At 34.1% G+C, this 22,292-nt stretch overlaps 1 protein-coding gene across 2 annotated transcripts in view; it reads right to left on the bottom strand.

Moving 5' to 3' along the window:
* Positions 1–22,292, bottom strand: part of SA1 (stromal antigen) — a 70,185-nt gene that overhangs the window by 21,627 nt on the left and 26,266 nt on the right. For both annotated transcript variants that reach the window (XM_071589618.1, XM_071589620.1), the window contains exons 13-22: positions 22,015–22,197; positions 20,421–20,633; positions 20,011–20,172; positions 16,765–16,950; positions 16,440–16,593; positions 15,568–15,701; positions 13,462–13,632; positions 12,317–12,525; positions 10,514–10,674; positions 6,071–6,146 (exon numbers count right to left, since the gene is read on the bottom strand). In XM_071589618.1, coding sequence (XP_071445719.1) covers positions 6,071–6,146; positions 10,514–10,674; positions 12,317–12,525; positions 13,462–13,632; positions 15,568–15,701; positions 16,440–16,593; positions 16,765–16,950; positions 20,011–20,172; positions 20,421–20,633; positions 22,015–22,197 — 1,649 coding nt within the window. The remainder of the gene's footprint in view (positions 1–6,070; positions 6,147–10,513; positions 10,675–12,316; positions 12,526–13,461; positions 13,633–15,567; positions 15,702–16,439; positions 16,594–16,764; positions 16,951–20,010; positions 20,173–20,420; positions 20,634–22,014; positions 22,198–22,292) is intronic.

Genomic DNA, 22,292 nt, shown 5'->3' with positions numbered 1-22,292 from the left:
ACTGCATCCCATGCACCTAATTATTTCACAGGCATTCTACTAAGACTGGAAAACCAGTTGACTTGACCCATTAATTAATACAGGTCACAGCTAGCATACAGGCATGCATTATCATCATACGAACAACATGTAGAATATAGACAACAATGAAATATTAGTAGAAATTTTTCCCTTAAGAAAAATAATGGAATCTGCCCTTTTCGAATGGTGCTGACAGAAGAGTTACGCTGCAGTAAAAGATGCTTAATACATATCAGAAACTTAAATTGGCATCTAATTAAGGTGAAAAAAGTACATCAGTGACAGACAATGTTCTGAGGACTAACTTGAATAATAGAAAAAGTATGGATTAGCTGTCAAAGACTGGCTCCAATTCAATGACATCTGAATATATGGCATCAATATTTATTGTAGAATGAAATAAAAAAGAACAATTACTCAAACTCTTTCCTGCTTAAACACTCATTGGGTAATATGACCCCAAAAGATAGTGGCCACGAAAGAATATCGCAATACTAACCAAAGTTCCACCACCCATCTTTGGATTAATATTTACATTTCCACTCAAAGTACATCTGCAGTAAGATGGAAGTGATGATTTATTTCATTGCTTTTGTCTGTATTTGCAACCATTATTGGTAAAAATGACATTCAAGAAGTAAATAGGTTTTCTGCTAGATGGCAGTAATGATGATAACAGAATATGTAGGGGGCAGGATCTGAACATTGCACACATTTTACAAAATTTGCTCGAATGAGTTCGCTGTCTCTTTAGTTTGCTCGCATATTGATAAAATTATCAATGTGTATTTTAATTACATGATTAATATTATTATAAAATTAAGAAATATTTAAATGAGTATTTATGAGTTGAAAAATTCAAAAATTAAAATTAATTTTAAACTGACAACCTAGCTCTCAATCCCTATTAAGTTCTTCTTTAAGGTAACAACTGTATCAACACATGGTGAGATAAATAAATCCACAAACCAGACTAGATGAAACTATTTAAGTACAACCAGCTTTTACTCATAGATTTTCAGCTGTACCTTCTCCAATACTAAATTACTTGCACCAAGTCTATCTAAGTCTAGAACGTTTTTAAGCACGAAGCAAATACAATATGATGTGTTCACACACATATTGGATGGATGGACTATAAAAATAAGTACATTCCATTTTGTGCATCATTTTCCAGCAGCTACCTTCCGTATTTGAAATTATTTATGCACAGTCAATGAGATACTTTTATACATCATGCACATAGAACATAAAAAATTAAAATGTATTTTCATCATGAACTGAGTAAATAAAACCACATATATAAATATTCAAGGCTAATTTCTCTGAATTGATTTCCAGCGGATTTCTACTCTCATTCAAATTATTAGATTGTTTTGATAGATAAATATTTTTAGACGCATCCAAATTAATTGCGAGACAGCTACATGTATAAAGATTAACATGATATAATAGCTTAATTAAAAAATATTTTATGGTATCTTTATTTATCTATCAAGACTACTAAAATCTTCTACAACGCTTTAGTAATATGAAAATCTAACTCAGAATAAATATTGGTCCTAGAAATGACTTTTAAAATTTAATTCCAGGTCATATATCAACCAATGGTGAAGCCAGGAACTGAACATCCAAACTGATCCATTAAAAAAAAAAAAATTACTTGAAAGGCAATTTAATGTTGATTTGGAACATAATCATAATTTTTTGTGCCAAAAAATCTTTTGGCAAACTCTCAATTTTTTTTTCAAACATTGGGTGGTAATTCCAACAAATCTGCACAATTTAAGGATAATCTAGTAACTGATTATTATTAACTTTTAAATGGCTACTAACATGACATTGATACAACAATTACTTCCCAGAAAAGTATGACTATGTTGTTGAGTTGCTTACGAAGAGGAAGAGGGTTCAGTTCTAGACACCACAACTGATGAAAATAGGGTTTGACAAACCTGTATCCATTAATTCTTAGTGCAAAAGGAGCATGATAAGCACTGATTCATTTTAACTGTCCTTCAGTTCCTATGCAATCTAACAAGGAAGCAACATTTAAAAAAATTTGCTTTAAAAAACCAACTGTTAAACACCTCTGGAAAAATTATGTTAGAATATTTATGATGCATGCAGTATTAACCACAATTTTATACAATTAAATAAAATAGGACACTGACTAATTCTAGGCTGATGTACAAAGTTAGTAACACCAATTCTCAATGAACTACATTTACAAAACCTATTACATGCAAAATGATGAATTTTAATTTGCATTTGCATTATGTATATTCCATTGACCTTTCATGAGAATGGCATATAATAGAGGTCAGAAGTATATATTGTAACATTTTTGGCAAACCGAACATGTTTTTGTCAATTACAACACGTGGTGTTCAGTTGACATGCTTCCAGTTCACACTGCATGTGATGACACCCATCCAAGACCATGGCTTAAAGGTTAATTTAATGAATTATATTCCACAAAGAAGATTAGTGAAGTAAACTAGATGCATGTCCAAAATATACATTTAGGAATAGGTTATACTTAGAGCATATACAGCAATAAAAATATTCCTCATGGATAAGATATTTCCTATGCTTTTCCTACGAGACTTAATTCCAGCAACAACATTTTATGATTTTTTCCAATAAAAGAGTAAATCCTTATCTCATTCTGTTCAAAGGAATACTGTATATTTCTTATAAATAAAAATGTCTTAATACTAATTTTAGTTACTACACACAATGGTTCTAAACAGCTTCTTTGTGTAATATGTACCATATCACCAGGTGCATTAGATAAATAAGTGTATGAGAGTGTCAGGTGCAAAATATAAATGCTGTATGAAGGTGTTAATTTAAGGTTTAAATTTTGAAAAAGAAATTGATTTTCAGATAAGTGCTATTAAAAAGATGATTATAATATTTCTTAAGGGGTCAAATAATAAAAGTTATTTTAAAATTATTCAATAATTGACTATTCCAATTTTAACACAATAGCCATTTCATGCCATTAACAAAAGTTCTAGATACATAATATCATACTTTCAATCAAAATTTTCTTCTTAATTTTATCACATTTCTTTCAATGAAGACATTCAAACTCCATTTAAAAAGTGTGTATTATGATTTCCTAATAATTTAAAACCCAGTAGTCAAAAACTGAGAGATCCCTAATAGTAAATTCATACTTAATATACCTAATACTGTTAACCAAAACTTATAAGACAAACTTCAACCAACAATGTGTTAATAAAATTAATGAAACAATTATATCACCTTTTCTCAAACTGGAAATCATATTCAGTACTAGCATTAGTCAATGAATTTAGAAAAAATAATTAAAAACCATAGATTACAGGCATCATTAAATAAACTGTTATGCATAGGAAGGGAAAATTAGATTGTAAAATTTTACACTGGAAATACAGTACTAGGGACTGAAAAACTTATTAGACGCAAAATTTTTCACTCTGATCTAGTCCAAAAACTAAAGCAGTTGGAATAAGTAAGAGTGCAACTTATATTTAAGTACAGTAATTTTAATCTGTATAGAACTAAGACAACAATCATCTTGGTGCATCATATGGACTCGATTTTGGTGATTTATTTTTCAAGAAAAACAGTGCTATCTTTTTACTTTAGAAAGACTCACTACCTTATTAATTCATTTTTTAAATTCACCTGCTCCTTGCACCTGAGGCATATATTTTGGTAGTTCACTGATATTGACAGACAATATGTACCATGAAATAATTTCCTCCAAAGAAATATCATTTTTATGTCATTACAGTGATTTCTTAAAACTTTCTACCAATCTAATTGCAATCAATATCTCAAAGGTTGAAATTTGGAAACTGAATATAAGCTTATTAGGGGATTCATTTATTAGGATCTTAACTTACCAAGTCATTAGTTGACACAGTAGGATTACTCTCCAAAAGATACGAGCAAAATACAATCAGCCTGCGCTCAAGATATTTTGTCAGGAATATATTTCAACATTCTCAGTTTAAAGCAATTTGCCTCTCATTTTTGGTCCACTTAAGTATCAAATTAATAGCTGGGCGCTTCATACATAGAAAACCACACTAAATAGTTTGATATAGTTGAATTACATTGATCACACAGCTTTAATGCTTCAAATTCCATTAATTAACCTTATTTCCTAACCAAATTCTCCAAATTTTGCTGTTATTCATCCCAATATAATAGCATTACATATCATCATCTCAGTTACCATAATTTTCATGATTATGATATTTTTTACATACTAAATTTTAATAATAAATCAAAAGAGAGATGGTACTTTTTTCCACACTTTATTTAACAAGTCGACCGGTTTCGTCGCATAGGCGACATGCGACGAAACCGGTCGACTTGTTAAATAAAGTGTGGAAAAAAGTACCATCTCTCTTTTGATTTATTAGAATGGATTTCCACAAAGTGAAGCCTGAAACCATCGAGTTTAACTAAATTTTAATGTCATTAAATATGGTGATACTGATCCTATTCCCACATTTTCTACTTGTGAATTCATAACCTATTTGCATCTTGATTTTATTGAAATCTTGATGCATGGAAGGGTATGAATCCTTCCTTAACACAAAAAAATAAAAAAGAAATAATTGTCAATATTACTTCTAGAATGGGTAATTGTAGTCCGGGGGTAGAGTGTTGGACTATTGGCCGGAGGGTCCAGGTTCGCTTCCCGGGCAAGCCTCTCTGGGCACCTGCAGCTCCACCCAAGCTATGTGATTTCTCGGATACCAGATCTTCCTGGGAAATCTTAACCGGCACAGGGAAAGGAACTTGCCTCCCTACCCTATTGTGTGAATTTCACATGCCGTCAGGCTCAGTACTAGGTAAACTCTATCATCACCTACCAAACTGACCTAAGGGTTGATTACTGTGTTTATGGTTTATTATTTTTAGAAAGATAATTATAAGAATCAGTAATAGCAACCATTAAGCCTTGATTAGTAAAATATTAAGTAGCCATTAGAGGCAGTAGTTGTATAGTAGCAGTAATTCACCTCTGAGAGCAGCCGAAGTCAATTAGTGATGCAGGAATTATTGAGAGGAAGGAGGCAAAAACCAGGGCCAGGATTAGTTTCATTCTTGGGGGATATCCACCATGGAGTCCAGAGTTTATACAAAATTTCAACCAAGAGACACTAGCTGAAAATATTCTCCAATTGGCAAAATTCTGAATCCAGTTACCAAGCCACCATCCACATTTAGGTTAACCAACAAATAGCTGCTAATTTTTCAGCCACACAATTTATATTTCCAGCCATAACTTAAATTCCCTGAATATTTCATGTTCCTTTTTGGTGTGGCTTATTCTACCACTAATTTACATTGCTAATGATTAGGGGCACTTTGTACAGTCCTCATTTGGTGTTCTATGACCTAACATGCTTAATGCTTATACATGCTCCAGTAGTTAATAATCATACACAACTCATTACAAGAAATGCCAAAACTATGTAAATACATATTTTGGTAAAAATATTGATTTCATCCAACACAAAAGATGACCCAATAAAATTGATAGTGAACAAGCATTTCAAGACTTTGGTATGCAAAGAGAATGACAAGATAAGTACATGGCCACAAAATAAAGAGTTCCCAAAACCTTAAGCATCTACAAGAAAGGTAATTACAAGTAAAAGTGTATCCCTATTGCATATAACAAATCATTCTTTATATGACTAAAATGGAGTGCATAGTGATAGATCAACAAACTCCTGTAGTCCATAAAAGTGATCACACCTATAAGAGGGAAATAAATGTATAGGAGAGAAGTAAATTCCTTTGTCCCATTCACCATGGCTAGTTCAGCTTTTTCTAATGTACATCACAATATATATACACACATGTAAGAGTCACCTTGAAGTAACAACCTTTCATTGCATTTTACTGGCAGAGAGGAGAAAAGCCAATGACTGGTAAACATACGATCCATAAGCACTGTTAACACCATCACCATCAATATATAATACAAGAATTAATGGATGAAAAAGGTAAAATGAAAGTGTACACTTACGGTGCTTGGAACTCAGTGTCTGAACCACCATCGTCTCCATCATCTCCCACATCTTCTTCATCTGCAGCAGCACCGCCTTTTAACAAAATATTCAAGGATTCATTAAGGGGCTGTTAAAACTTAGTCGGTGTGGGCATTAAACTTAAATTCAAAGAAAACAATTTATTACCGATATTGTTGCAATACTAATATCTCAATGAGATATGCTAACATGTAGCTAACCAGTATTAAAAATAAAGTATTATTATAATTAATATCAAGAAACATGATGTACATAGATCTCACACAGGAAAAAATTTTTGTTTTTGATTGTTTGCTATATTGTATACTGTATCACACCCTACATGTTCAATAAATATTATAATGGACATACCATAATGGCTAATATTTAAGGCTTCTAATACTTTCAGGAAAACTTGGATGCAAGTTTCAAAATCTAAAAATAAAATGCTTATAAGGCAGCTAATGTTTGAAGTTAAAAATAAAAATCCTTTATCATGTGGGAAAAAATTGAATTTTCCATGAAAACCCTTCATAATGCACCCTTAGGTCATTTGCTTCACTGGCAAAATTTATCCCATCAACAAGTCAAACATACTTCTCACAAACTTGATTTCTTGAAAAAAGTACTTGTTTTCATGTCATCTTACTTTTTTACATTCATAAGCACAAGAACTATTTAAATAACTGAAAAAACTGGTATCACTATCTGACACCTATTAATGATCCACAAAAGCCAAGCTTGATAGTTCAACGTAGCTTGAATATATTATTTATGTTCAAGTAAAAGTCAAAGTATGAGGCAGTATACCATAAATTCACCATACGAACTGGTACCATATTTTTGCAGCATTGGACAGTTCTTTTAACCTAACTATTTGAACAATGAATATGTGTGATTGAAGAAGATGTTCCCAGGGCAAAGTTAAGGCCTCAAAATGTTGTAGATCAGTAGGTCAATGATTTCAAATAGTGGCTTAAATGCTTGGGGGAAAATGATTTAAACAATAATTGGTAAAATGGTAGTTTTAATATGAAAAATTGTACATACTAGAAATTTGAGTGACACGAAAAACATAAAAAGATTATAAATTATTTGAAAACCAACCAAACCTTGTTCATTTAAATGTGATCAGTATGATTTAAATATTGTCAGCATGATACTACCTGCTTATTATCACTTATTTTCACAAAGGGGCAGTTCTTACATAAAATGATGTACTAGCGGGGAATGCGGAAGTGTGTCACTGCATTAAGTACAGTGGAACCTTGCTTAACAAGCACCTTACAAAGCAAGTAATTTCCACAACTAGCTAAACATTGGTTCAGAAAACAACTCGATTAACGAGTGACTTTGCCAATTTTGAGTGACGAGAAGAGGGGAATGCCCAGATTCATTACATGCCTGCCACTTCAGTTGGTCTCTAGCACTCGTTCTGCTAGGATCTTAGTGTTGAAAGTGATCACACCATTTTCCAAACTTGTGTTCATATATATTATTAGTAATTTTTTTGTGCAAAGTTTCATAATTTTTGTTTAGTTTTAAAATTGACCCTGAAGAAAATTCCTGAAGAAGAAAGCCTTAATTGAGTCAAAATTAAAAATAACATTAGAAATGAAAAGTAAAATCATTGAAAAATGAGAGCAAGGTGTGTGAGTGTGGCTGATTGAGTACGCACATCAAATATCGGTTGACATTAATGACTGGCCTTTTCTTCAAGAACATATAAGTGTATATAAGTAATAAGCTTCAAATAGTGAAAAGATCATTGATGCAACAGTTACATTTTCACTCCTTTGAAAGTTTCTCAAATGCATAAACAAAAAGTAATCGCAATACAAAACCATTAGCAGGAATATGATTTGAAAGAAGGGGAAAGTGTTTTTCTGACCTCGTTAATAAGATGTCAGGATCATCAAAGGCCAAACAAGTATTTAACGGGAGCCATGCCAGTTTCAAGAAGATTATGAAAAGTACTGGCATCCACGGCATTGTGAGGTCAGTTCTTCAGCCGAAGAACTGACCTCACAATGCCGTGACAAAAAGGTGAAGAGGGTGTCATCAGGGGAATAGTCATAATGCTGATTTTTGGGATGCAAAAGGAATTCTGTTGATCGACTACGTTGATGAAGGTAAAACAATAACTGAAGAGTACTTTTCTAATCTTCCAATGAAACCGGATAGGAAAATTTGTGAAAACAAACCCTTGTGGAGGAGAACAACCATTTTCCTCAGGACATTACACCCACCCACTTAAGTGTTTTTGGCAATGCGAAAATTGAGGGATTAGCGCCAAGAAGTGCTGGAGCATCCACCCTAGTCCCTGAATTTGGCTTCTTCCGACTTCCAACTCTTCCGAAAACTCAAAATTTTCCTTGCCGGTCAAGGTTTTTCTTCCACTCAAGAAGTGATTATGACTATAGACAAGTACTTAGCAGCACTTCTGGGAAAAACCAAACTGAGATGTGATACTGCCACACAACACATTGAAATGTCCAAGAGGTATGTTTAAGCATCATAATGGTATAAGGAATACAAGGTGTTATCAAAAAAGACTGGACTGATTTTATTATGCGCAAACCGTTCAACGGATCAAAACGAGACAGTGTGCCATCTAGCGACACATCTGATGACTAAAACGAGAGGTGTTGCGTTTGTTTACGTCAAGTCGTTACGCAGCAGCTGCTGTACGTGCCTTAACCTGATCGTTGCAACGGCAGCAATGAAGGAGCTAGAGGAACAGCGGGTGTGCGTGCAATTTTTTTTCAACCTTGGCAAAAGTGTTACGGAGGCATTTCGAATGGTTCAGCAAGCCTTTGCTAACGAAGCTATGAGTCGAAGGCACTGTTTTGAGTGGCACAGTTGTTTTAAATTGGGCAGAAACTCGAAAGATGAAGATTCGTGAACAGGGCAGCCTTCCACTTCGACAAGCCCCAACCATATCAAATTGGTGAACGATTTGGCACGAGCAAATCACCATTTAACTGCTAGGGAGATAGCCAAGGAAGTGAACATTAGTTTTGGATCCTGTCAGACAATTTTGACAGACATTTTGGACATGATGGGCATCGCATCAAAATTCGTCCCACGTGTGCTGACTGATGAACCGAGAAAAAAAGTATGGACATATGTCAATAACTCCTGGATAGAGCCAATGCCGACTAAGAGATTCTTAAAACCATTGTGACCAGTGACGAAACATGGGGTTAAGGTTATGATGTTGAGACAGAGGCCCAGCCTTCTCAGTGGAAAGATCCTCATTCTCAGCCACCAAAGAAAGCTTCCAATCCCGGTCCAAGTCCCGGTCCAATGTGAAGGTCATGCTAGTGTGTTTCTTTGATCGGCAACGGCTGACTCATTACGAATACATCCCTCAAGGTCAAACCGTCAACAAAGATTTCTACTTAAAGAATATTAAGAGGCTGAGGGCCGGAGTGAGCCGAAAGAGGCAGACCTGACGAGGATCCCAAAGGCAGCTCACCAGGCAATATTTGAGAGCTGGAAGAAACATTGGCAAAGGTCTGTCGTCAGCCAAGGCATGTACTTTGAGGGCAACAAGTTCAACTAAGCTGCATCCATCGAAATAAACAAGTTTTAAAATCAGTTGTCTTATTTCGACTTGTACACTTGATATTTTTTAGAAAAATGTTCAATAACTGTGGAATAAAAAAATGGAGCACTACTTACTTTAAACATTTTAGAGTTGATCACAAAAACCACTGAGGGTTAAGAAACTTTTTTCCTGAAAACTAACATGTGCAAACTATTGCAAAAATTGAAAGCATTGTTGACTTTGTATAAGGTCAAAAACAAATTGCTACTGGAGATGTAACCACATTTAAAGAAGTGATAATGAAGAATAGCTCAAAATAAAAGATTTCTTGCAAATTGTGATTTCAAATTAATAGAACTTTCAATGACAACAAAGAGATATCAGCTCAGTGACACTAAAATTTTCCCTGTGAATGGAGATGAACCATTCTCTTGACAATTAAATCAGTAAATGAAGAAACTTTTAATGTTTATTTTAACCAAACACATTACATGAATCATGTAATTTTTCATCAAATATTATTGCTGCCATAGTAATGAAGTATCAAAATCAATACTTCCACTCCATAAAAAGTAATCTTTTCATTCACTACATCAAAAATAAGCTTACTTTTAATAACAAAAAAAGCACTATGAAACTATGTCATTTAGAGGATCAGCAGGGATGTTCTAAGAATACAATGAGACGGAAAATATGTAAATACCAGATATAACAATTTGACAGCTAATGATTTCTTCTACTATGAAAGGAAAGAGACTTTTAAATTAAAAGAAGGTTTCACTGCATGCAAAAATAAATATTCAACTTGATTGACTCATCTGAAACAAAGTCAATCCATTAGTCCTATGATCATCAACAAATTAATATTGTACATGCACTAGATACCTACCATTTTCCTTCTTCTTGCGACTGTAGGCTCTCTTGGAAGTTTGTGGAGGAAGATCTGTTTCCCCATGCACCAAACTGTTGCGGTACATTAGAAGAGGCTGCCAATCCTCTCCTCTACTTGATGGCATACCCGCTGTTATTCGGCGATCCAAATATGCTAGCCTGTATTTTTAAGATATTAATAGTTTAGTTACATAGTCTTTTACAGATTACTTTATTAGAGAAGGTTATTGATATAAAATCTTACTTTGAAATCTTTTCAACTATTTCCTTTCCTAAAAATTGGAAAGGAGTACCTACTACCAAGGTAATAGTTGTAAAAGTCACAAGTAAAAGTATAAAGTAGTAAAAGTCACAAGATTTGAAAGAGAGGTGAAAATGTAGAGGAAACCCCAAATGAAGATCACAAAAAGGTCATTCAGCTTTTTCCAAAGTGCAATTTATATTTGTGGACCTACACTTCAAAATAACTTTGATATTCAGTTCATTAAGATGCATTGATTGGAAAGTTGGGCCCTTGACAGAGTCTTTTCTACCCTGACTTCAAGCAACACTGTTCATGAACCCCACATGAATGAAATCTCAAAATGATTGATTACAAACTTCTTTAGAGTTCTGATGATTTCCAAAAGGGGAATATTATTAATTATTTAGTTGCAATGAAAAACAACTCAGAAAAATAATAGTTAGAATACAGATTCTAAACTAATCTAACATTTTCGGAACTTGATATTTGAAACATTTTCATTCTTTACATTTTATTGGTGGAGGATAATAACCACCACCTCCTTACTCCCCTATCTCAGTAGTTTACCAATTACTTTTCCAACAACTAACTACCCTTCTTATGAGAGCCAAGGGTTTATGGTATATTTAAAGTAACCTCCCTTTGGTTTAAATAATCCTCTGAATAAGAAAAGGGAGAGGGGAAATAAAATGCATACTCTTAGGAATTAAGGAGCCCTACATGGTTGGACAACTAATTACAAAATATACCAAAAGCAAATACAATAATTCATAATAGGCCCAGTGTTTCAAGGTTCCATGCACTTTGTTCATATCATATCCAATATTATTCCTTCTTGACTTACAGACTAAGCAAAAAGAAATTTCGTTTCCAGAGCAATAGAGTTGTATTGAAATAATTAAAGAAGAGAAACTCAACGCTTTATAGTGTATGAACAGAACTTTGTAATGCATTTACTTAGTATTTTATAGAAACGATGCTATGCTTTGGAAGAAGATTTGGGACTTAGAACTACATTTTCAAAATATTCTGATTTATCCATATTTATAAGCATGTGAAGTTTTTGAATGGGACCCGCACCTAGCTTTGTATTGGATAACATTTTGCGAGATTAAAATGCCAAGTTGTCACTGTAGATACAATCTGATTTTGAGCATTAATTACCGGGGACTAAACCTCTCTGATTCAAAATTATTCATATAATATCAATCAGATTTTTTATAAGTGATGCATATACCTATACTGTATATGAAATTATTAAGACTTTATCTAAATAACTAAAAAGCTGAAAAAACTGGGAAAAAAACATTCCATACTCTTATCTCTGTCACACACTGACAACATAAAAAATATATAATATCATTAATTTTTTGCAGGAAATAAAGCTGTAAAGTTAATAAAAATGGGAAAAACATGTTATAATAAGTATTTTTGTTGAGATTTGGGATACACTGGAGAACATTAGCCTATTTGTGCGTTTTCATTAACTGCTAGACAAAACTAGAGAAGAAGGAAAGATGCTTTGAAAGGTATGAACAATATTGCTTCACTACTTACACAACACGCTTATCTTGCTTCAGGAGCTTATTGGTGAATTCTGTAAGGATTTCCAAGAATGGCAAATTAAGTGGTGGCCCTGTGGGATCCTGAGGATTTTCCAAGGGATCTACTGAGAAGAGGATACCTTCTCGATGTAAGGCAGTGATGGCTTCACGGTTCTTTACCGCATCTAGTCCAAATGAGAGAGCAAATCGCTTTGCCAATTCCTGTAAAACAAAATTTCACCAAAAGCATGGTTGATTAAAATCCGTTAATCATCTTACTTACTGCTATAATTATTCTACCTACTAAAGAGAAATAAAACATAACATATCAAAGTCAGTCAGCTGGGATGCATTATTTCAAATCATAAAAAAAATCCCATTATAGTGGCCTTTGTTTAAATTAGATTATCCTGAGATCAATTAACTATGAACAGAGCCTCTGCACCAATCTCTTCTTAAGTAGAAGTCTCTACATATACAGGTTCAGGCAACATAACTCCATTTTTTCAAACACAAAACGCTTTCAAAAGAATAAGTTATGTTGCTGCACCCTGTATTTCTCTTCTTGAAAATGACCAGCTTGAAGACTAGATATTGATAGAGTACCTGGTAATGTAATATATTTTTATATTTATTTGTACCCATTGCAACTACATAGTACGTTTGGTAAGGTTCTACCAACTTCCACATGTTTTGACTTTTAAAATATTTTCTATTAAGTACACATATAAGACATTAATAGAAATATTGCCAAACATACTCAATGATTATCCTACAATGATTTTGAATGAGGCAGTTCCAAATGATTATTTTAACCATGGTAAGTTAACAGCTATTTCAATTAATTTATAACATGCAATGACTGTAAACTCAATGATTTGGCATTAAGTAAGAAAACCAATTCCTTTAATAAGAACAGTAACATTCTACATGCAATGCATGTATCCTCTTTTCCAATCCTAATAAGGAAGAGTGAACCACATTATTATTACTGTATGGACATCTTGTGCTTCATGTACTGGGTTACCTATAGACCTTTAAATGATTGTACCATGATGGAATGCACAGCAGACTGGATTGTCTGAGTTCCCCTAAAAGGCAATCATAAAAGCTAATCGTAATACTATTTCATAAAGTGTATGAGAAAAAATGACCTACCTTCAAGCTGATAAAATCCTCTCCTTGTCTGTTGATTCTCATACCTTCTCCATTCAAATCCCTAAATAGCATGGTCAAACTAAGAGCCATTGTTCTAGCACAATTGACTTTGTTGATTTCTCTTGCTTTCCCTAATGTAGCTTTGATGATATCTCCATAATCATTATAATACTGAAAAAAACAATAAACATTAAACTTCTATTCGCAAAATTCTATCAAATGCAACAGATACTTTGATGAATACTTTTGGTATGCAATTATTCTGATTAAAAACACAGAACTAAAATAAAATACAACTTGGCCACATTTCACAAGAGATTAAAGCCAAGGGCAGCTGATGAGACTAATTGCTAATGTGGATAGTAGTTAAATACCCCAAAACAACTATATTTTAGAGAGAACATTCATTCTGCCACATTTTATGATGTTATTATAAAGTCACAAAATCATTATAAAGAGGCAGCACAGTACATTTGCTTCATTTATGCATTTGAGTTTGCATTTTAATATTCATATTAAACACTTGAGAATACACTCTGGAAACCTTACCAAGTACTTAACTATAAGGCCCTAAATTTGCTTCTTTACTTTCTCCATGCAAATTAGTAATAGGGAAATACTGTCTTGGTGAAAAGTGGACAATGGGAAGGTCAACAATGGAACAGGTACTAAAGAAGCCAATACAGAAAAAAATTTCTCTTCATGTCAAGTGCCACTTGAAAAAATTTAAAATAACTCCAGTAAGTAGAAAAGTACACATTCTGCATTCATTTATACTTTACTAGGAAGTTTTATTATGGTCAAGTTTAAATGAGGACATTTTTCATTCAGATTCGAAACTGCCAATGAATGGTAAAATGAATGGAGTATATATCCCGCTATAACAAGTTACTTTTAAATCTGAAACCTGTATGATCACTCAATTAGTGATTTCAAATACCTGTCTATTAATGCTTTTCTAAATAACCAATGGTATAATTCTCAGCTAAATGTATTGTAAGAAATGTTTTAAATTATTATTTATTTTGTAGAACATGATCATTGTAAAATTTAAAGGATATGCTTAGAGTGTGTCACTACTGTAAGTCATTCTCTTATAATTAAAGTTTCAACTTTTTGCACTTCCCATATTTTGAGTGAAGTTTCTGTGAATGGCACAAAAAATACATAAGGTGCATACATATGATATCATTTATTCACACTTATAAAATTGGATAAATATTGTTCCTGTATAAATATTTAATGAAAAAATCAATGAAAACTGGTGACACTTGGAAATTCCCAGGCCACAAATGTAGCTGGTATCCATGCATTGGTATAAGAGGTACAAGTACAGTAAACCTTCAGTAATTAGGACATATCTAATCTGAACAATTTTGGGAATTCTGGCTAATCTGGAAGTTTAGCATTAAAGCATGTAACTTACAAATGGTCTTAGAATGAGTAGAAAATGTAATCTACTTGTACTACATTTTTTCCCTTTTCATTTAATTTTAACTAGTAAATGCATCTTTAATACTCCTTATAGGGCAGCAGATGTTGCTGTGTCATATTTGTTTGTACTTCAAGAGTGTATTACTTTAAATCAAAATTTGCAAAGATGATAAATATAGGCATAGAACACTTTAACTGATATGTAAACAACAAGATGTAGAACTAATGCACTCACATGAGCTTATAGAGTTATAACAAGCTCTGTGGCATCCACAATTTAAATCCAAATCCATTTATGCCCATGGAAAACAAATAAGTCATGTAAAGCAGATACGCCTAAAAATTATGAACCAACAGGCTGAGATGGTGAAAAATGTATGCTTGGAGATTTAGTAAAGATGCACTTTAATGAAAATCATGTTTAAATAGATTTTCAATCACCAGATTTTGAACGAACACCAATGATGCCATACCTACCCTCACTATCATAGATTTATTTTACATTTTAATCATATGCAATTAACTCTATCTTGGGTATTACTTGCTATAGCAAGATTCTCAAAACATGTTTTACTTATTACATCAGGATACCACTGTATGTAGGTCTCAGAGTATTGCGTGAGGGGATGATGGATGCGCATCCACCAACAATTCATCAATATTTATAATTACCTTCACGTAATGTTTGAACACATCTGCAGCAACTTTGGTGGGCATAACATTGTACACAATTAACTTGCAGAAAGATGCAAGAAAGTTTCGTCTTTTGTGAAGTTCTTCAATTTTTGTATGCTCATCCTGTTCATCTGTAAATTAAGAGGGTTTACATTAATGCAATTGTCATTTTTATTGAATTAAATAGCTAATCACACTGAAACACATACATTTACCCATAATGTTAACAATAAAAGATTTCTTAGTGAACAAATAAATATAAATAGTTTTAAAAAAATTCAATTTAAGTTAAGACAGATTTCTCGCTAGATGGGGCTTAATAGCAGTGCTTTGAAAGTGATGCAGAATTGCATGCTGGTGTAAACAAATAGTTGAAATGTATGGCAGCAGATTTATTTAGAGTTAGAATTGAAAAGCATGTGTATCGTTCTGATGAATGCCTCAGTCGGAAAGGTGACTATGTAGCAAAATAGGTTAAGAATGTGCTTTTCCAATTTAAATAATAAAACTTGTCTTGTCACTAAGTTCATATATTATTTCAAAGAGCAAGTTACTTTCTGGTAAGGCCTCGCTGGCAACTCTCAGGATTTTCTATTGCAGGGCAAATTTGAATAATTTACACTGAGCAAAGTAGAACTGCAGTCTGTACACTACCACAGCAGGATACATACTGAGTGTAGGAACATTTGGACACCAAGATGATGGCTCTAGCCCAACCCACCACCAAGCTAGGCTGACATGTAGGTTACTTCTTACTTAAAACTTACTACTTAACATTCATTACTGCCTTTTTTTTAATGCCTAAGAAAGGCAATATAAAATTAAAAAATTGTTGATACTTTGATATTGCACTGAATATATGAACTTACCATCATCATCTTCAATGAAGACATAACTTTGTATGAAGTCATTGAGCATTTGTTGAAGGGCTCTATCTGGCTCATACACGAGGGCTCTTTGCCATGGGTTGCTCTCCAATTGTTTACAGAATTGGATTAACAGGTCACATATGGTAATATAAGCCTAGAAAATTAAAAAAATAACACTACATTATCCAATATTAGCAAAGTTACATCAGCAGGTAATGAATGGGCACAATACATGAGAATTTTCCGCAGTAACAATTCACATATATACCATTATAGGAGCAGACATGGGAGGTAAAAATTTAAAATGAGAGGGAGCATTCAATACCTCTTCTTTAAGCATTTGGTTGTTGGAGGTGAGAAGAATTTCTTTCATGAGATCCATGAGTGAATGCAGGTGAGAACGCAAGAGCTCTAATTCCTCTCCTCCACCTCCTCTCTCTGCAACCTCTTCAACATGTTTCTGTTCCCAGAGGATAGCATAAAATGCTGCAGACATACAATGTTTAACAGCCTTGACAAGAGACAAGAAAAAGTTTTAAATTATTACAGAGAGAAAAAAATAGTTACTTTATCATAGATTGTTTGTAAACAACTCAGTTAGGAAAACAAGAATGAAACCAAAGTAATTCTAAGGCTTCCGGGATGTCTATCTCATGGAGGATCCATGCTGCTTCCGGGAATTACCATCGTGTAGGTTGATTTTTAGACAACTGTTTCACCCCCAGTCCTAGAGGCATCTTTAGGTTGAAGTGATCTGTGTCGCAATTTGATCACTACATATAAGAGACACCGGCTGGCTCGGAATGCTCTGATTGGCTCTTTCATGGCAGCGAATAGCAATAACCCTTTTTCATGTGGAAGTTGGGGAGTAGCCATCCTCACGGTTGAAATTATTAGAATATTGCATTATTTCAACAGCTTTTCTTGTGATTCTCAGAAAATAATGTTTCTCTTGCCAGCACTTTTGCTTGGTCAACTCAATCATGTGTCCAGGTTCCAACCACACATGTTTGGCAATTGCCGAGAATCAAAGCTGTTTCTTGCATGTGGCCCTTTGGTACTCCTTTATTCTGCATCTAATAGACTTTCCCATTTGGTTGATACAGGACTTTCCACATGTACACCTGAACTCATATACTCCATCGTACATGATATCTGGGATTTGGTCCTTAGGTTTAGAGACAATGCCGCTGATTTTTCTTGTGGTGAAGAACCTAGTAATTACATCATGTTTCCGTAAGAGCTTACTTATCTTTCTGGTGATAGACGGGATGGTAGCATATGTCGTCGGTTTTCCTTTTTCAGAATTCTCCTAGCTCTGTTTCTATGTCAGAATCCAATTTTTTGTCAGCTCTTTTTCTTTCTCGGCAGTCCTTCTTTGGACCATTAGTTCAGGGTATCCATTTTTGTCTAGTGCTGAGATTAATTATAGCTTTTCCATTGGAAGCGATATGGCATCTGAGATGATGTAGGCATGATTAACTAGTGTATTGACTAGTGAGCTATTCTGGGTGGGATGGTGGTGTGATTGCGCATCCAAATACCAGTCAGGCTGGGTTTTCTTGAGATACATTGCTCACCAATACATCTAGAAAGGGAAGGATTTAGCATTTCGTTCAATTTTCATGGTGAATTTAATGGCAGAATGTTACTGATTTAAGAGTTTTCGGAACGATTCTAGTGTGCCCAGATGACTAAGGTGTCATCAAGATATCGGATTCAAAGAGATGATTTCTGTGGGAAAGACTTGCTTTCTGCTAAAAATTCTCCATGAAAATTTAACCTGGAAGGAAACACAATTGAGTTTGACCGAGCAAACGTGCTGGCAAGATGGAAACATTATTTTCCAAGAATCATAAGAGAATCTGTCGAAATAATGAAAAGGCCTAATAATTTCACCCGTGAAAACGGCTACATCCTTATTTCCATGTGTAAAGGGGGGTTTGTATTTGCCACCAAGAAAGAGCCAATCAGGGCTCTTCAAACCAGCCAGTCTCTCCTATATATAGCAGCAAAATTTCGATGCAAATCACTTTGACCTGACGACACCTCCAGGACTGGATACAAAACAGTCGTCTAACAATCAAACAATGCGACGGTAATGCCCCTAAGCAGCATGGATCCTTCATCAGAATGAAACCAGTTTGAAATGTTAGGAACATAGCATGCACTTGCTAACTGATGAACTAGTTTGAATTGCATTTATACATAATAAAAGCAATAAAAAAATGAGAACATATAAGATTTAAATATTTATCTAATGTTAAATTCAGATAAGGTTATAATCAGGTGGAAGGAACATATAACAACAAATGTATCGCAGTATTAACAATACTACATGAAAGTTACCCCAGCAGGAATTTAAACAGCAAAAAAGAGATAAGGACAGGTGTGCATGCCGTTATTTTTAAAAAAAAATATTTTATCATTTTGCTTTAATCTGTTCTACTTGACAACTATTCTTATTTGCAAGAAGGGATTTTGAGCAAGCAATCCTGATCCTTGCCAAAGTCTGCTGGTCACCAACCGCTTCCCTTCCTCTAATCAAAATAAATACCATGGCAAAGAAACTTCAGGTGTAACTTCGTAAAAGTGAAATATATTCAAAGAAGTTTTAATTTTCCACATCATTTATTTAGTTAAATTAATAAGGTCGAAAAGTAGCATGTCTATCACATAATCATTGCCAATAAATTCCTTAAAACAGAGACAAATTCAAAGAAAAAATAATTCCAACCAGGGGACGAATCTGAATAAAAGACTGACTCATAGTATATACTTAAAGACCTGGTCATTGACAATAGGAACCTCTGAAGGAATAATTAGCAAGCAGTTGAGTTGGCCATTTCCAAAAGAATTCCACCTAAAGTCAGTTAGTTAAGACACTGAAAAACTTCTTCCATTTGGCCAAAGAGGATGCTCCTCTTTCGGGTTGCAGAGATAGCGTAAGGAAATACACTTTCACATGAAAAACCACAGGCTGGGTAACTGGGAGAAAGAATGAAGATGTAGGTGTGATGCATTCCCTCAGCTCAATGATAGATCGGCTACAACAGTACCACACACATGGTCCAGTGAAATTGGATATATCGTATCAATTCAATTGCAAAAAGATGAACTTCATGTCGTGATCGCATTTTATGCTTTATACCATGGCAATTTCATGGTTCAAAGGAGTTCATTGCCAAGAAGGTTTTATACATGCAATGGGACCATGAACAGGACTTCATTTACCTCTGCAGGAGTTTTTGCAGAATGACAGTTCATACAGTATAGGTTCACTATCAATAAAAATATCTACAGTTTCTTCTGCAAGGAAATGAACTACCCCTCTCCCCAACGAGTGAATTTCACAACACAGTTGGGCATAGCATTAGGTGAGCTCTATTCTTACCTACTAAAAGCAATCTTTGCGCTGATTACTGTGGTATAATCTCCTGCATGATTCCACATTACTATGGCTTCTTGTAGTATTTAAATCAGAATATTATCTTCCCTCTTATTATGAGAAGAATATAACCAACTTAATACTTAACAAGCACAAGACACAGGCTAAGAAAATTATTCACACCTCATCCGGAAGAGTTCTCCCACCATCCTTGGCTTCAACAATACACCGGATCAGGTGATCCCAAAGATGCCATGGCCCCATATTATGGCAGGAATAAACCACTGAAACCTTTTTGAGACCGTGGACAACAGAAAATGTTTCATCTTCATCAGGTTCTTCTTCCTAAAAATAAGAAAATAAATAATCAAAATTAATACGAACTAACAAAAGTTAAGGAATACTTAGAAATGACATAAAATTCAGTGAAACTCTCATCATCTAGGAAATTACAGTAGCTATCAAAACTGAAATTTTTAACACCAAATGCCTCCCTAAATGTCATAAACAGCTTGACCAAAATCTTCTCCAGTTGGTCATACAGAATGTAAAAACACTTAAATGATTAAAAATATTAATAAGTAAATACGAACCCCTGCAATGAGAGTGATGTAGTCATCCATGGCTTCCCGGAAGTGATTAACAACACCATCAATTAATGTAGACCGAGCAACATCACAGCGTGTATAGATGGCAGTATCTTCAGTGCAAAGAACTTCAAGTGTTTTGGCACATGTTTCTAACACTTCTGAATCAGTATGTTTCTCCACAATTTCAGTTATCAGCTTTAACAAGGAATCCAAATTCTATGAAAATAAAGTCATGGCATTACACATTGCCAAAGAACAAGGTTTTAAATTTTACAGATTACTTCATAAGAATTAATGCATTTCCCCAGAACTGGGGTGATTATTAAGAATCCAGGAATTAAGAGTTTCAATACGTACTAAAATACATGGCACACTATAAAAATATGTACTAAAATACATAGCACACTATAAAAATGTATCCATTACTACGACAAACAACAAAAAGTTATATTCTAAAATAATATAAAAGGTGCAGTAAAAGGATTAAGGTTTGAAGCCGACACCTATAGTTTAAAAAGATAGATATCAGCAGGGAAATGGCAATGGTGAATTTCAATAATTTGTGATTTAAATAAAATACAAGGGTAGGCTGAAAACTAATGCACACATGCTTGTAGACCATAAACAAAATGACCTTCAGGAGCACTCCTGGTGGCATGTGGAAGTAACATTCCCCCTAACATGCATGCGCAGGTTTGAGTTCGTTTCATTCATCCAATGTATTTGTATTTTGAGAAGCGGAAGTATGGAGTTGTTCTAGTGCTATATCAATGCGAATTAAACAGCATGCTGTTATCGAATTTTTAATTGCTGAAAATGTGGCTCCTACTGAGCTTCATCGTCCTTTAAAGGCTGTTTATGGTGACAATGCTGTTGATAGGTACACTGTAAATCGACCAATAGTAAAATTTCGTGGTTGCGGGCCTGCAAAAGCCATAATTGTTGATGAAACACTCAGTGGACATTTGATCACTGCCACAGACAATAAACATCGCAAACTTGTTGCAGATTTAATTCAAAATGACCGGCAAATCACTCAAAATTGTATCGCAAACCATATTGGAATATTCAAGGAAGAAGTTGGTCATGTTAAAGGTAGCCTGGTGCTAATAATCTTGCAACATGACAATGCTTGTCCACACACCTTGCGCACAACTGGAGAGGCCCTGCGAAACCTGAAATTTGAACTGATTTTTTTCCTCAACTCACGAGAAACCTCAAGGATAATCATTACACCTTGGACGATGAAGTAAAGGCAGCTGCCAAGTCTTGGATTCAAGAAAAGTTGGAGGGGTTTTTCAGTGACGGAATGAAAAAAACTTGTTACACTTTGGGAGAAATGAGTTAGCCTTGATGGTGACTATGTTGAAAAATAAATATATGATTCTGAAACTTACGAATTGTACCTTAATGCACTTTCTGCCCGATCTTACTATTTGTTTTTGTTCAAAGTCTACAAGCATGTGGGCATTACTCTTCAGCCTACCCTTGTATTTCAAAACAAACCAAGCAATACTATAATCAATTATAGGACTACAAAGTTAAATGTATAAAATGATTACAACAATATTATAAGGATAAACAAAAATTTTCAAACCTTCTCCTGCCTAGATGTAGTATACATTTCCAAATCAAAATATTGGGGTATTGACATTAAATTGGCAATTTTCTCAGGATCTGCCAAGTACTTCCTCAGTAAAGCTGGTAATGTTTGTATGAAATGTTCAGTGAGGCGAGCCTTATCTTCCTGCACCTGCTTTATTTCTTTTGCTGAAAGGACCTAAAGTAAAAAATAAGTGAGAACATAAAACATGAGGAAATAATGACAAAAAGGGTACACAAAGTGAGAAAATATATCTATCATGCAGCACATTT

This window comes from Hetaerina americana, unplaced genomic scaffold (genome assembly GCF_022747635.1).
Source record: "Hetaerina americana unplaced genomic scaffold, ioHetAmer1.1.p SCAF_4, whole genome shotgun sequence".
NCBI classification, from domain to species: domain Eukaryota; kingdom Metazoa; phylum Arthropoda; class Insecta; order Odonata; family Calopterygidae; genus Hetaerina; species Hetaerina americana.
This window is presented reverse-complemented; position numbering and strand designations above follow the sequence as displayed.